The sequence below is a fragment of the Natator depressus genome, chromosome 3, assembly GCF_965152275.1.
Source record: "Natator depressus isolate rNatDep1 chromosome 3, rNatDep2.hap1, whole genome shotgun sequence".
Classification (NCBI taxonomy): Eukaryota; Metazoa; Chordata; order Testudines; family Cheloniidae; genus Natator; species Natator depressus.
Genome location: NC_134236.1, coordinates 199902203 through 199918943, shown reverse-complemented (window position 1 = coordinate 199918943; position 16741 = coordinate 199902203). Strand labels below are relative to the sequence as shown.

General features: G+C 42.6%; 1 protein-coding gene across 5 annotated transcripts in view; it reads right to left on the bottom strand.

The window, feature by feature from the left end:
* The window catches only part of PAK5 (p21 (RAC1) activated kinase 5), a 187053-nt gene that overhangs the window by 10275 nt on the left and 160037 nt on the right, over positions 1–16741 (bottom strand). For all 5 annotated transcript variants that reach the window (XM_074949662.1, XM_074949660.1, XM_074949664.1 and 2 more), the window contains 3 exons: positions 13469–13960; positions 12353–12486; positions 8696–8822 (listed from right to left, as the gene is read on the bottom strand). In XM_074949662.1, coding sequence (XP_074805763.1) covers positions 8696–8822; positions 12353–12486; positions 13469–13960 — 753 coding nt within the window. The remainder of the gene's footprint in view (positions 1–8695; positions 8823–12352; positions 12487–13468; positions 13961–16741) is intronic.

The window sequence follows — 16741 nt, the reverse complement described above, 5'->3', positions numbered from 1 at the left end:
TGAGTCTTTACAAGCTTTTATATCATGTCAAACTAACTCAATTGAGCTAATGTGACTGAAAACCGTACCTTTGTTGCCTGTCAAGACAGGGCCTTTTTTCCCCTCCTCTATACCTGTGTAAAGTTCTCTTACACTGCAATGGTGTGACGTTCTGTACCTTGGAGGAATACCCTGCACCCCCATGTTCATCCTTATAATATTGTGTGGTATCCAATGCAAAGTTTGTCATGTCAGGTGTCTTCGGAAGGCTCATGATGCACTGAGCATTGTTGTTATAGTAATGTTATAGGTTGTAATTTCATGTATATAGTTATGAGGCTGAAAATGTGTCCTCATGGCCTAAAACAGGCCCAGGTAAAACTCTCCAAGAGCAGAGGGGCAGTTCACAGCTCATCAGAGCATGTATGGAACAAACCCAGCCCAGCCTCACAGGAACAAAGGACACTGGCCTACGCAGCAACAAAGGATCTGTTGGACTCTCGAGTGAGTCAGCCCCCTTCCTTTGGTCAGTTTGGGACCGTGATGAGGTGATGCTCACCTGACTCGGAAGTGGGGGGGGCAAAGCCAAGACGGAAGAAATAACATGATAAAAGGGAGAGACATTTGCCATGCTCTTTCTTTCTCTTCCACCTCCATCTACAGACATCACCACCAAGCGACTGAAGCTCTGATCAAAGGGGAGAGCCTGGCTGAATGGCAACCAGCCAGCTTGTGGTGAGAAGCATCTAAGTTTGTAAGGGCATTGAAAGTGTTAAGATCAGCTTAGAATGCGTTTTGCTTTTATTTCATTTGACCAAATCTGACTTCTTGTGCTTTGACTTATAATCACTTAAAATCTATCTTTGTAATGAATAAATCTGTTTGTTTATTCTACCTGAAGCAGTGTGTTTGGTTTGAAGCATGTCAGAGACTCCCCTTGGGATAACAAGCCTGGTACATATTAATTTCTTTGTTAAACTGATGAACTCATATAAGCTTGCAGCATTCAGCGGGCATAACTGGACACTGCAAGACGGAGGTTGCTACGGTTGTGACTGGGACTGGAGATATTAGGGTGTCATTCGGTTGCACAATCCAAGGAGCAGCTCACATGCTAGAGGCTGTGCGTGAACACCCCAGGAGTCAAGGATTGGAGTGACTTAGCAGATCACCAGTCCAGATAACACCAGGGGAATGTCACAAATGGATAAATAGCCTCTATGGGAGAAGTCATCTCACCTAAGCATGCGTGTGGAAAGGAGGAAACTCACTGAAATCTAGGCCAAAATAGGTCTACATGAACGTAAGTGGCATCATCACGCTACCAAACACCTGCAGGAATCTCTCCACTTGAGCTCTGAGGGGTACTTGGTTGGAAATCCTCTCCAAAAGCCTGGCTGGAGAATGTACCATGTAAGAAAATGTCCTTGACACGCCCCATTCTCCCTCTCCCTGGGAACTCTGGCTCCTTAACTGCTTACCTGACTCTAACAGCATGTTGTCCTCCACTGGCTGAGCCAGGAGGAAAGCTGGGATGACAGCTCAAATATGGCTACACTGGCATTCATTCATTGCTTTCCTCCACTCCTGCAGACGGGAAGTTTCGTGGCTGAATTGGGGGTTCCTGTGGCTATGTTCTGCCCTCTGGCTATGTCCAAATTTGCCTTCTTTGACTACACCGTCAGCCTCGTCGGCAGGGATGTTCTAAGAGGGCTTAAGGCTATAATGTCTTCTGATTACCCTCTGCACTCCAGGGGCTTTTTTTTAGTGAAGGCCTCAAATTGCTGCCCTATTTTTAACCCATCTGCAAATCAGTTTCTGTTTATACAACATTTAGCAGTAACGGTCTGTTTTCAAAAATGCATGGCTGGAAATTTATGAAGAGATAAAATGTGCACATTTGTGTGTGTCTGTGCATACATGTGCTGTACAGTATTAAATGCTTGGATTTATATTGCCTCTGTTTATAAGAGATGCTGCTTCCATGAAAATAAAACTGTTTACTCAATACTCCTGTTAGTAAGATTGAGTCCTTAAAGCTAAATATGCGGGTTGTTTTCATTTATTGATGGTAGAACCCAATTTTATTGGAAGCTATTCTGCATTCAGATAACGTCTACTACTCCCCACAGTACAGGGTAATTGCATTTCCTGGACTCACCTTTTGCCTTGCATGTCAGAGATGGAAAACTTTGCACATTAGTCTATTAGAGTTCATTGTAGGCATGTGGCAATTCTCCAAAAAAGGAGTTTAATGTACCCACCCTACACATACCCACACCATATGTAATTTGAAAAGCTGATTTTATCTTTGTTTAGGTGAGATATGATGTGGAGCTGTCACGTGGTACCGTAAGCTCGCAGGCAAGGTAAAACAATACTACCCAAAAAGAGAAACTGTCATTTATTGCAGTACCAGAAACACAGTAGCATGACTCTGACTTCAGTTTTTACAGTTTAAATTAATTTCTACCCCATAATGTTGTGTTTATGAGTCAAAGCTACCAAATGACAAGCTATTAAAAGATTTGTATTGGTTTTGTAGGACCTGTATTTTTGTTTAAATGATGAAGCTGCTTAGTATGTGGCAAAAATGGCAAATATCAACATTTTGCAATATATTAACACGAAATGCTTTGACATTGCATATTCTTAATTGTCAAAGTACCTCACAAGTGATTATAATAATTGTCTATATTTTTCAATTGAAATTTGATGACCAGATCAGTCTCACACTGAAGGTTTAATTCGGTAACACTTTTGCACAGGATTAGTGTTAGAGATGACAATACACAACTTCTTACTGGGCTTCAGTCAAAGTGCTCACTGAACCAAAATAGCAATTTGATACTAACATATAGATCTCATTTACATCTAAATTAGCACAAGTCTGTATACTTGTACAAAATGGTGGTAGTGGTGGTGATAATGCTAACAACATACGTTGCAAATTTTATCTCTACAGGGAAGTTACAATATATGAAGACATGGAGGATACAAGTCCTCTAAATCTTACATCAAAGAGAAAAACTGTCCATCAACTTTGAAACGTGTTATTTGCCCAGCAAATCAAAAGAATGCAAAACTACCAAAAGCCACTGGTGCTGGACAGAATTCTGTGATGTGGGCAGCAGAAGTCTGTACCAATGGCTACTGGATGAGTTTTCTATCACATGGGTTGCTTTCATAAATACATCAGCAAGTCAAATTTGGCACATGTCAGAGCTGATTTGAACCCAGGAAAAAAGACAGACTCTTAATCTGATCAGAGAGCATCATGTTCACCTGCTTCTATAGCCACCATAGCAAGCACGTCCTTCAGTGATTGATCCTGTTGCATTGTTCGATTGAGAACACACACACGAGAAAGACAAGAAACTTCATAAAATAGAAACACTTGCGACAGCAACCAATTTAAGGGAGGTAGCGCTTCAAAGAGGAGATGATGACACGTTGTGCAGATTGCTAAGATTTGATTGCTAAGGATGTCGTTTACCACTCAACATGCCTTTCTTCCTACTTGACTAAAACAAAACTTAAAGCAAATCCATCTAGTTACAGTGCAACAATAGTCACCTTATGACATTGCATTTTATCAGCTGATCTTCTAGCTCATCAATGATTTTATGTACAAAAAGAAGAACCTTCTCCTATCCACGCTGCTACAAAGATATAAAGCCCTACTTCCCTCAGATGTAGAAACTGTAAGCTATTCCAGTAGTGAATTACAGGCAAGGTTAGAAAAAGCACTTTGGTTCTGCAATTTTATTCCATGCACAGCATGGACAAGTCTAGTCTACCATGTTCTACACAGCACAACAACATTAGCAGATGCTATCCAAGCTGCTAGTAATCTGAAGCAGGAATTTAAGATATCCAAACGTTTTGAGTATATTCATCTGGAGAGCGAGCCTGATGAACAGCTTAATGCTACTTCAATCCTTTGATCTGAAATAGCCACAATGAAAACCTCTGAATGTTATCTAAAGCCAGGTGACTGCAGTTTACAGATGTCAGCTACTTTGGTGCCTTTACTGGTGCAGTAGTTTGTCCTTTGGCTGATAGATAAGGAGGCACATAATTCAGTCAGCACATAATTCAGTCAGTCATGATAATGAGTATCATCCTTCAGAAGACATTCAAGGAAGGTGCCTCTCAATTGCAGAGTGCAGAGTATGTAACAATTCCAAAATTATTACACCACTGCACATAAGCCTTTGTGCACAGTGACACTATGAGTTTGGGTCTCCCCGTTTAATTGACATACTCTACACCTTCATAGACTCTGCATCAGCTATGATGAGCGGAGGTAGTTCATCACTAGTGTTGCAAAAATGGAAGTCGAAAGACTCCAGGGAGGTGTGTACGTTCCGAATGGCTGCGTACAACTTCATGTTGGTGGAAATCTCTTCCATGAAGAGGATAACAGTACAGACATCAGTGCAAGAGGCCACTGATGGAAAGGAATTATTTCAATCAGTGGCTAGAGTGGTATTTCAAGAACAGTCTGCAGACAGTCCAGCATCATAACAAATATCATTGAAGCATGGGAAAGAAAAGTCACTTATATGTGCTCTATGTGCCAATACAGCTTCTGGATCTCTTGGTGTCAAAGAATGATAGTAGTTAGGTCACCTGATACAGATGTTTTGATCCTGGCTATTCACAACTTTCCAAATATAGAACATATAGATAACATGTGGACTGACACAGACACCATTACTAGCACAGTTGACAAGCGATGCTTCATGTCTGTGCATGCAATTTGTGATGTACTCACTCCTGACGTCTGCAACATACTTCCTGCTGTATGCACATTAACAGGATGTGACTCTGTGTCAACCTTATTTGGCTCTGGGAAAAACTCTGGGTTTAATGTTGTCAAAATAAAGGGAGCTTACCGCTTCAGAGATCTTGCCAAACTGGGGCAGAGTGACAGACAAGCCGCAATTTCTCCAGCAAGGAAGTTGGTAGCAATGCTGTATGACCACAGTGAGAAAGAAAAGGAGATCACAGAGACCTGAATTGCTTTTGCCTCAATCTAGCCATCAGGAAGGACAAGCCACCAGCCAAACTCTCACTGTGTCAGGACAATGTTGAAGAGCAGATCAAAAGAGCATCCTGGCAAACAAAAATCAGGATATCTTCGCACATAGGGAAACCAGATATTGGATCACCAACATGGATGGAAAAATGTGGATGATGAACTACTTCCTGTATTCTTCAAGGGCCCTATGGCAACTGTGTTTCCACAAAACCTTATTTGTACCTGTATCAATAGGGATCGCTGCACAATCAGATGCGTCTGTAGTCAGAACAACTTCCCTGCATACAACTGTGTACATGCCAAGGCAATGAAGACTATGGTAACCCATGGACTCTCGACAGATCATAATGATGAACAGGATGATGATAATGATGTGAACTAGAAATGTCACCAGTGCTAATCCATTTCAATGATACCTGTATGAATTTAATATTAGGTTTTGTTTTAGATTGTTGTTGTGATGCTTTGAGCTCACAACAGAATCCATTTTTATGTCTTGAGATAATACTTAAGAGTCATAAAACTGAATACAAATATTTCAAAATGGTCAGTTTAACGTATTGATGGTATCACTGTTTATCCCCGTGTCTATGATAATGGCACCATTTGACAGCTCCACGTCATAGCTCCTCTTAAAGTAGACACAATCCACTTTCAAATGACGTACGATGTGTGCAGAGAGGGTACATCAAGTCGACCAAATCGGGGGTGTCTGCCACTCGCCTACCATGTCGGTTTGCAGTTTGTGGTTAAGGAATGAACCTGAACAGCTCTATGAAGAGTTAAAGAGGAAGCTCAATAAATTGATGCCTTGTGCAGACCAGCATCTTATTATCAGTGCTGATTTGTTTTATTTTGGCTTCAATGGAGATGCTATTTTTTTGTGAGGGCAGTTGTTTTTTATAAAACCAGACTGTAGAAATAATTGTAGGTATTTACAAAACAAAGCAAATAATATCCAAGTTGTCCAAGCCAAACATATTTTTCAGTTTACAGCAAGGAGAAGAGATGAAATAGTGCATAGTTTGGAAGTTCTTTTGTGGGAGTGTAACAGTTTTTGCATATCTATTGCTCATCCGAGTACATAAAAAAAAGACGATTTTCTAAAAAAAGATAATTGCACAACACAGCCATGAAGAAATCTGCATTGCAGATAATAAGTACTAGAGTAATGAGTATAATGAGGCATTGTGTGCAGACCCTGGAAGCAGATCAGATGGTATTTCAGCAACACTACTAGAGACGAGACTGAGCAACTTTCACATGTATGGAATTTTCTTCCCATTTAATTCTAATGGGAGTGACCTGTACCTACAAAGGGAAGAATATACCCTCTTGGTGGGTGAAGACGATAAAAGGAACCAAATCAGGAGGAATGCTCTTGTGATTAAAGTGCCAGACTGAGGGCTTGTTGACACTAATACGCGGGGTCGATCTAAGATACACAACTTCAGCTACATGAATAGGGTAGCTGAAGCTGACATACTTAGATCTACTTACCGTGGTGTCTTCACTGCGGTAAGTTGACAGCTGACGCTCTCCCGTTGACTCCGCTTGTGCTTCTCATTCTGGTGAGTACCAGAGTTGATGGGAGAGCACTCAGAGGTCGATTTATCGCATCTAGACTAGACGCGATAAATTGACCCCTGCTGGATCGATCGCTGCCCGCCGATCCGGCAGGTAGTGTAGACAAGCCTTAAGGGTGAAATCCTGGCTCCACTGAAGTCAATGGGAGTTCTGCTATTGCTTTCAATGGGGCCAGGAGTTCACCTTTGGACTCCAAAGACTCAGGTTCAAGTCCCTGTTCTGCCACAGGCTTCCTGTACGACTTTGGGCATCTGAAAAATGTAGATAACAATTCTCCCTTTGCCCCACCCTTTGTCTGTCTTGTCTATTTAGACTGTATGGACTGTGGGGCAGGGACTCTTATTATGTGCATGTACAGCACCTAGCACAATGTGGATGCCTTTTGCTGCATGAGGCCCTTAAGCACTCCTGTAATACAAAGAATAAGTCAGATATATTGCTCTGCCTGGAATTTGTAGCACAGGATAACCTCTGTGTCAGTAGCCCAGTATAATACCAATACCTTACATTTTATCCTAAAGAATCCTTAATATTTTATATGTGGACTGAATAGTTCGCTCCCGGAGGCATGGTTAATAAATGAAAGCCACAGATACTGTGTAACAGTGATGTGGAGGAGCCATGTGAGGGGGAAAAGGGGTTGTGAGGAATGTCCCCACTCCCACAGCTACCCCTTCCACCAAATGGCATGTCAGTCCGGCTGCATGGAAAAGAGTAGGAAGAGGGTAGCCAGTTAGGTAAGGGAAGGGGCAGGCAGCAGCCATTCTGTGTGGCACATTGCCACCTCCAAATTGACCCTAGTACAGCTGAAAAACGGTTTGGTTACTGCTTCACAGAACAGCATTAAGTTCTTCTCTGGGCCCAGTGATCCCTGCCACAGGCCTTGTCTAGACTAGCAAAGTTAGCTGTTGTTGACAGTGGGTGTCAGTCACAGGTACAGCTGAACCAGTGGTTTAACTGCAAGTGCAGCTCAGAATGAACTGTGTTCAGCTCCCCTAACCAGGTTTCTGAAACAATGCTGTACACAGTTGTATTTGGCTATCCTTTTCTGTCACAATTGTGTATCAAGTCCCAGGCCACCTTATCTGGGAGGTGTTTATTAAAGAAAAGAACTAGAATACTAGCTACTGACACATTCAGTCTGGCTTCCACAGAGTTTGAGTTCCAGCTTTGTCTTCCATGTTTACTCTCTATAGTCCACACAGACATCAAGTGACTTAATCATATATTGCAAATAAACATATAATTTCATCTACACCTTTCACTAGGAACTACTTTTGGTAGTGAAGGGTACCTCTATAATGCTGCACGCAACTGTTTTTTAAGAAGGTTGTATAAAAATAAAAGTGAAATATAAAATGAATGATCCATACGCTAACAGCCACATGCTACTCCAGCGTGTGCATCAGCAGGCTACTAGTGCACAATAGTACTCTGTCATGGCTCAGTGCTACACAACAGAGATTTTATATGTTCCTCTAAAACACCTGTGTAAGCTAGTGGGTTGTTTCACCCACCAGGGAAGGGAGTCAGATTCTATGTCCAAGTCCTTTTTATGGCCATTTCCTCTGGGCTTTGTTTATTGTTCATAAATAATGGTCACAAACAAAACAAGTCAACTAAAAATGCTGGTAACACTCCTCCACGGCTTTCCCTGCCCCAGCCAGGCAGGAGAAAGAGGACACCCTCTTCCCAAGTGAGGCCTTTCGCCCAGCTTCCTCTGCCTTATGTATTCCACCCCTGAGAAGCCACATGATGGGAAGGAATCTATTAACCCTTTATAGGCTGCAGTGACTTACATTGTCTCAGTCTAGTATTGGCTACTGTTGGAGACAGGATCCTGGACTAGAAGGACTATTGTTCTGATATGCTCTGGCAATCCCTGCATTCGTCTGTGGGAAGAGCTGTGAGGCATGGACCTTCTATAGCAGGTGGAGCCAAGATTAGTATATCGTGCTTTCAACAGCTGATGTCTGCAACCCTCCATAGGGTTTTCATTAATTTGGTTACAGGATAGTTACATTGACCATTCGGATTGTCACAGTTAAAGATACAGTAGGAGTGAAAATGTTAAACGCTCACCCTTCCATCGCTCGTGAGAAGTATAGAGTCACTTTTTATATCGCGGTGAATAACCCCTTGATTGTGCAGGTAGGACAGCGCTCTCAGTACAGACAGACAAACTGTAGCTATCTGCTCTTCGTTCATTCTAAAGGCAAGAAGGCAAGGCGTGAGGACACATGTAAAAAGAGAGGAAGAACTACGGAAGAAACAGATAAGGACATGAGACAGCACCTTTGCTGATGTAAGCTGGCACAGCCCCATTCAAGTCAATATGCAGTAGTGATAGACAGCAGCCAAGTCTCTCAAAGGAACTGATCAAGCCCAAATTTGCCGCCCCATCTGCTTCTCATTCTAAGATGTCCTTCCCTCTCAGGACTGTTCATTGCTCTCTGTCCTTGCCAAGGTCAAAGTCACAGACTCTGTCCACTAGACAGCCATATATAGAAACTAGGCTCACCAGAATTACAATAGAAAAATCACACTGAACTCTTTCCAGGGAGCTCCAGCCAATGTGACATGGTGGCATGGGTTGGAAGCTTTTTCCTCTGGGTCAGCTCTTAAATGATGATGTCGCTCTTGGAGAGAAGGAGGGGTTAGGAGGCCTGAAGAACAATCTCATATCCTCTCCCTCAAGAGCCACTGGTCACTCCGTGTTGGTCCCCCGCTGCACAGGACTCTATGTAGTTAACTGTCACTAGATCAGAAACGTTGTTTTCATGTTCACAGACTAATAACTTTGTTGTGAAACAGTTCAGGTTGCTCTACATGACACAAAAATCACAACAGCATAGAGATGAAAAGTTAAACTACCTAACAGTACATACCCACTGCTCCTCAAATCACAGGCCTGCACCTTACCAACTCAACTACTCAACACTACAGATCACGCACAACAACCTTAACTCTGCCCCAGATGTCCTGGAGCTGCTAGGACCTCTGAAAGCTGGAGGAGTTTCAGCCCTCCCAGGTGACCCCAATGGCAGTAGGTGGTACTGCAGCCACAGCTGCCTAAAGACGCTCCAGTACCACTCGTGACAGCAGGTGGTATTTCACTCTGAAGAACGGTAACTACATGACAGACAGTGTATACAGTCTGACTGAGAGTGGGATGATATCGGTGGGGCTAAGCACCGCCAGTCCCTAATGACCAGGAACCCCTGCCTTGCAACAAATAAAACACTGAGATGTGGAAATAATCTCGAGAAGCAGAGCCTTCATTCTGCCTTTAAAGTGTGCTTCTGTTCTGAAAAGTGACGGTGCAAAAATGACACCTCCTTGCTGAACAGACTGCTCCCTGCGCAGTGTCCAAGTCATCTCGCTGGACTTCAATAACAGAAGTAAAATTTTATCTTTTTTTGCAACTCGTAGTCTTGCAGAGTCAACACAGAGAAGAAAGTCAACTGGCTTGTCTTCTTTTCTGGGCACTCTCAACTTTTACTAAGTTCCAATCAGTTACATCTGTGCAAATTCATTTATGCCGGTGAGGCTACAGAGGTCATGCTAGTGGGTATGAAGACAATGGGGCTGCACAGGTGTAACCGAGGGCCTAATTTTACCAACAGGTCACTTGTTACTGGTGATAATGTGTGAGAAGGAAATAGTTTGACTCTCAGATCACATGTTGAGTTAGCAGGGCTGGGAGCCGTCTTACTTGTAAATAAAGTAAATTTTATCTGCAAATCACTGACAGATGACAAACAGGGAACGCTTTGATGCCACTTTGATAGTCACTTACCAGAGCAGCACTGCACTTTTGTTTCTTTAAAAAATGGAGCAGGTATACTTTTTGGAAATTTAAGCATGAGGAAAAATTTTGAAAACGAAGTAGGTGTGCGGCATTAAATACATGTAATGTATAGCGCAATGTAATGTATTTAGTTAGTCAATTTCCTGTTCTGAAGAAACTGAAGTTCTTTCATATGCAGTAAGTCCAATAGTTGCCAAGAAGGACAAATCACTACTGAGATGGAATCATGAAAGAGAATGAGCAAGGGAAATGATTCTTGGATTTCAGAGCAAATCTGTGGATTCCCATCCTGTGTGCAATTATGTAGGGTTATTTCCATTGCTCTGATGCACATTACAAATAAACTTTTAAAATGATATTTCAAGAAGGGCCTCATAAATCATATGATAAGACATACTTATCCAGTCATCATTTACAAAAACATATGCATTGGAAAAGAAGCCTGTCACATTGCTATACCATCGTTATAATGATGACATTGAAGGGAGTTAATGAACTGTAAGCCATTCTATCAGGTGCTCTTTCACATCAGCCTTCGTCCACAGAACACCCCGTGGCAGGCGTTCAATGAGAGATGTAGAAACAATCCATAGTTCAGCTGTGACTCACCATGCGCCTTACGCTTTAGAAGAGCCAGTAAAGAGCATGATTCCTGTCTTGTTGGCCAAAGCTCCCTCTATTACACCAAGGAGACTTCTGCTTTCATGCTGCTATGGAAATGTTACAACCTTTCAGCAAAATTGTTGAGGGAAGGTCAGAAAAAGTAAAAAGATTAAGGAATGACTCTTGTGGTTGCAAAAAACGATGATGGCTCTTAAGTAGCCATTTTCTGTAAGCATCTGTTTGCCATTAAATTCCTGTCAAAGGTATTTGGCAGAGTGGTTTTGAAGTTTTGGGGCGGGCAGCGTAGTTAACAAATGACTTACAATGGCCGTGATTTTTTTGCATATCAGTTGAGGCAACACTTAAAAAATAAGTATCTATTTTACAATACCTATTTAGCCGTGACCTGAACATGTCATTAAATGGTTAGATAACTTTTGTGACTGAATTGCTATTCGTTGCTGAACTGGGAGTCCTCTTCTTTGTGCATAGCTAAATTTCTTCCACATAGATGTGCTAGTTGTGTGGTTTCGATTCAAGGAGAAAGGCATTTTGCTAGTTAAATGTAAAACACTTTTCTCCTGCCTACCTTCTTCCTGCGTGCTGGAAAAAAGGTGGGTGGCAAACAGAGGGAATATGTTACACAAAATCAAATCTGTCCATTCAGAAGGCAAGTTGGAAGACAGGCATAAAGTCAGGAGCTCCATGTAACCTTTGGTACCTGTTTAATTATGTTGATTAGGGGGTGTGCTATTTTTGTAACTGAAATAAGCATACCCGTCCAACCCCTGATGTTGGTGCAGTTATAGAGGCATGAAGGTTCTTACCCCAGTATATCTTATTTCCCTTTCTGAATGGGAATAGCTACACCAGCACATTTATACACTAGGGGGTACTGTACCACTTTAGCTATACCAGAGAAAGAATTCCTAACAGTAAGAACCTACGTTGCCACTGGTTTAGTTTTCTCTTAACCTACAGCAGGGTTTACCTCATCTTGCTCAGATACAGCTAGTAAAGAATACTACTAGAGACAGGATACTGGGCTGGATGGAAGACTGCTCTGATCCTACGTCCCTTTCTCCACAATAGTTGAATGAGCAGAGTTATCACCTCTGGCTGAAGGGCCAAAATATGGCTGGTGCCAACACAGGTGCTTTGTGGGTCAGAGGGCTCAGGAAGCTCTTTTCCTCTCAGTAAGCATGAGCAAGACAAAGCCAGATATTCCTTCTTGCCCTAGTAGAAGCACAGGATTTACTGCACCTTTGAAAGAATAGGTGCCTTCAACACTGAAACAGTGTACAGATGATGCTAACCAAACATACCTTGTATGCGTCACTATGTCCGTCAAAGCACCACCTTCCAGAAACTCCATAACAACCCAGAGCTCATCATTCACAAGATAGCTGTTGTACATGTCAACCACATTTTCATGATGGTAATCCCTCATTATTACAACCTAAGCAAAAGACAAAGAGTGCATGAGTTATTGGAAACGTTTTGACTCTGGACCATTCTTCTTTTACCTCTGCACTCAAGAAATGTTATGGTGTAACACCCTTGCTAAATCCTTGTGCCTAATTACACCACAAAATGTTTTTCTAATAAATATATTTACATGTTTCCCTGTAAATCATTTCTGAAAGATGGAGGAAGTATCCTTTCTAAATCATATTTGGTGGATAACAGCTTTCTTTTGAATATAAAACCAGGAATGGTTCTTTCTTTTTTTGCCTGTTGCTTGTCCTTTTAGTACAACAGAGATTGTATCAAATCAGTCAAGCAAAGCCTTCTTCATGGTGCCACCAAAGTCAACATGCAGAGAATTAAAAACACCCTAATAATATACAGCTCATTTGTGACCCAGCTAAAGGAGCAGTTGGGGTCATAAGGCATTCATTCCCTTTTGCCCCTGCACTGCTACCCACACCCCAGGTAACAGTGAAGAGCCACCCTCTCCTTGCTGCTGAGCAGGAGTGGGCACAATAAGGCAGGGAATGGGCAAAGCCTTGTCTGCATTGGGGTGCCAAGGAACATATGCTGGGACAGATTACAGACCCGACCTCCCTTCCCAGAGCAGCGGGGAACCAGGCGACTGACTCAGAGCATCTCCAGGTTCAGGGCAACAATGCTGGGCTCCCGGCAAAGCTATGACTAAGCCCATAGTGAGATATTTAAAGGAAAGGCAGAATAGAAAATAAAATGAAGTTTTACATTTGTTTACAAAAGTGACAAATATTCGGCTTGATGGTCGATTTGTCACCTGCCCATAGTAAGGGGCCACCAAAATGGAGACTGTGACTCAGGAAGTTACAACTGAACTCACCACCCCCACCTTAGGAGGCTAAAGCCTTATCCACTGGGCACTGAGGGGATTTCCGTTTTGTTCCTCTCTGTGATTAGTAACCTGCAAAATTGTCCCCTCGTCCAAAATGGCTTACCTCATTGAAGAGTAATTCTCTTCTCTGCTGTTTCCTGAGATCCATTTTCTTCACTGCGACTTGCTTTCCAGTGTGCTTCTCAGTGGCAATGCAAACGATCCCCGTGGAGCCTTCTCCTATTTTGATAAAGTTGTCCAAGTATTCCCTTGGGTCGCCGGGACTGACAACAAGCTGGAGGGCAGCTCTGAACTGTTCATGTGACACCCTGGAGGGCTGCTGATCGGAGGATGAACCCCAGCTAGGTGGGGGATAAGCACTTGACGTGATACTTGGGGAGCTTGGGTAAGAAGCCGTGGAAATATAAGGAGAGCTTGACTGGAGGGCAGGCTGGTGATAATGAGAAGCTTTGTGATAGACTGAAGGATACTGGAAGCTACTACCTGAATAGCTAACTTTGCTTTGACTTTGAGGTAGCTTTGTTGGGCCTCTAGGGTAGGTATCTGATCCAGATAGTGGTGGGCTAACTACCATCTGTGCTCGATCGTAATCCACCTGCAAAAATTAAAACAAGGCAAAGTTAACATATTGTATTCAGCATTGATCAATGGCTGAAAATAACTGCAGATATTATGAGCATTCTAAACCTTATGTTATCAATGAAGTCAGACCTCAATTCCTCAGTACCATAGCGTGGCCACCTCCACCGTGATTTCTCATTTCTGAGATCCCTACTTGGTTTTCCAACTTTCTCTTTTTGTGCACATTTAGTAAAAGAAAGCTCTAATCACAGACCCACTTGACACTCCCATTCCTCACCACTTGCTTGGTTCTCAGCATGTTTCACTCTCTGGACCACCAGGAGGAACTCCAAGGATCACTGATGGTCCATAGACTGCCGAGGCGATAAGTAAAAATCCCTATTGCTTTATTTATTATAGTCTTTAGGATTAGTGGAGCAGAAACAATCTGTTTATACCCAGTATCATGACTTCCCGTACAGATGGTATAATTTTGAGGGGAAGTGTCCTCTACGATCTAAATACCTGTTCCTTTTAAAGTGACACTCTGGTACCCTCTTGCTGAGAATAGAGTTTTTTTTTAAATCACCTGTTTGGTGCATTCTGATCACAATAAAAATGTAGATTTTAGGACCTTTAGATCATCTAGTTGGATCTCCTGAGTATCACGGGCCGAAGAATTTCACCCAGTTACCACTATATTGAGCCAAATAACTTGTGTTTGATTAGAATATACCTTCCAGGCATCCAAGTCTTGATCTAGTGGCTCACCACTTCCCTTGGTGGTTTGGGCCAGTGGTTAGTCGCCCTCACAGTTAAAAATTTGGGTCTTATTTCTAATGTGAATTTGTCTGGTTTCAACTTCCAGCCATTGGTCCTTGTACCTATATGCTGCAAACAAGTCACCTCTCAATCTTCTTTTTGATAAGATAAACAGATTGAGCTCCTTAAGTCTCTTGCTGTGTTAGCTCCTCCCTTCTCCAGCCACCCTCTTCCCCTTTCTTCTCTACAGCAGCTGGAAAGAGATATTGAGCTTGATTTTCCCTTTGCTTTCACAAGAGTAAAACAGGAGGAGCAAGTGAATGTAAAGCTACCTTTGTTTCCCAATCAGTTTCAGTGCTGAGGAGAGCTCACCAGGGCTGGAAATCCAGCCCTAGTTCCAGAATCCTGCAAAGCGCACCGTTAATGGACGGGACCATAAAGACATCACACAGGGCATCCAATGTATGGACCCTCACCCGGTCAGCAGAGGTGCAAAGAACAAACAGGACATGCAGGAACTGTGACAGAAACTTTAGATGGCAATACACGGTGCACAGTGCAACAGTTCTGGCAGGCACCATATCTGTTCACAACACATTGGGTGCATTGGCAGTAATTACTGTGCTCAGGGGCATTGGAAAGACTTGTGTGTAGCTGCCATCCAGCATCCATTACCCAGCTGATGTCTGTGCCACACTGTCATCCTTACTGCCATGCTAACACCAATTTACCTGCATCACAACCTGTTACGAGCGGAGGCAAAGAGATGCACAGAGGAAGCCACTTGCAATGCACAACAAGTTTTATAGGTCCTGTAAAACCCAGGAGCTATGCTACATATTCTTGACCACAATCTCCTGGTACCTGGACTATTAACTATTTACATATATACAGATACAGACCACTCCTAGAATGAAACCAGGACTGACTGGGAGCTGGAAAGTTATTCCCACTCCAATGGTCTGGGTGATAAGGCTCTGCTAGCATTGGTTGTACTCCTGTGCAATGTGACAATACCTCATTGTGACAATGTGGCCAAATGACTGCCACTATTGAAGGGAGTGGGGGCTGGCAGCATAGACAGACGTATTTCGATTGGCTAGATCCCAGTCACATGCAGGGCAAACTGGACCCGGCCACCAACTTAAAATTTCTTCCACTGATGGCCCACCTCTCACCCTCTCTAGTTACCCGCCCTTTCCTGCTGATTAGTAACCTGATTGTGGAGCAGACACTTCCCTAACGGCTCCGTGTAGACAGACCACTGCACACCAGCACTGGTCCAAGCTTCCTACAACAGCACCGAAGAAGGTATGTAGGGTTATATGGCTCAAATGACAATGGTGCATTCATTTCAAATGCCTTGCTTATACGATTCACACACTATAATTCTTCAGGGTCTTCCTTACAATTCCCCAAAACTGGTATTGCACCTATTGTTCTTCCCAATAATCTGAGCATCGTTATAACGGGCAAATGCTACAATAGATTAAACAGACAATAAGCAGAAACCATGAAAGTTCAAACTAAGGGGTGCGGGGGAGCGTAGTGATTACGTGAGCCTATAACCTATCTGAAATGGGTGTTTGGTCTTCATCGTTTTCAAAGCGGGCTTCCTTCAAGCAAGACAGAATGAGCAACAAGGAGACTAATTTAATTTCTTAAATGATTCTCCAGAATGACAAACTACTTAACTGCAGTGTCATACAACCCCTAATTTTCCTTTGAAATCAGAGACAATCTGGGAAGAAATTATCTCAATAGGAGGCTTTAAAAAACCCCACAAGTGTCAGCATTATTCCTTTGATGGAAAAACAATTAACACATGCCCTATTCCCACTTAAAACTTCCTTTGCCTTAAAGTGTTTTCAAGCTTCTTCTCTGTAAAATAAATGAATTTTTTACATTCTCAGACAAGATGTTTGCTCATCCATACCTCTATTCAAACCCAAAAGGTATGGGCAAAAATACATGTAAGCAATTTTTTGGAAATGAATCTCTGTTTACAACATAGCAAAAATAGCCCATGACAATGTGTGTAACATCTCTGAGG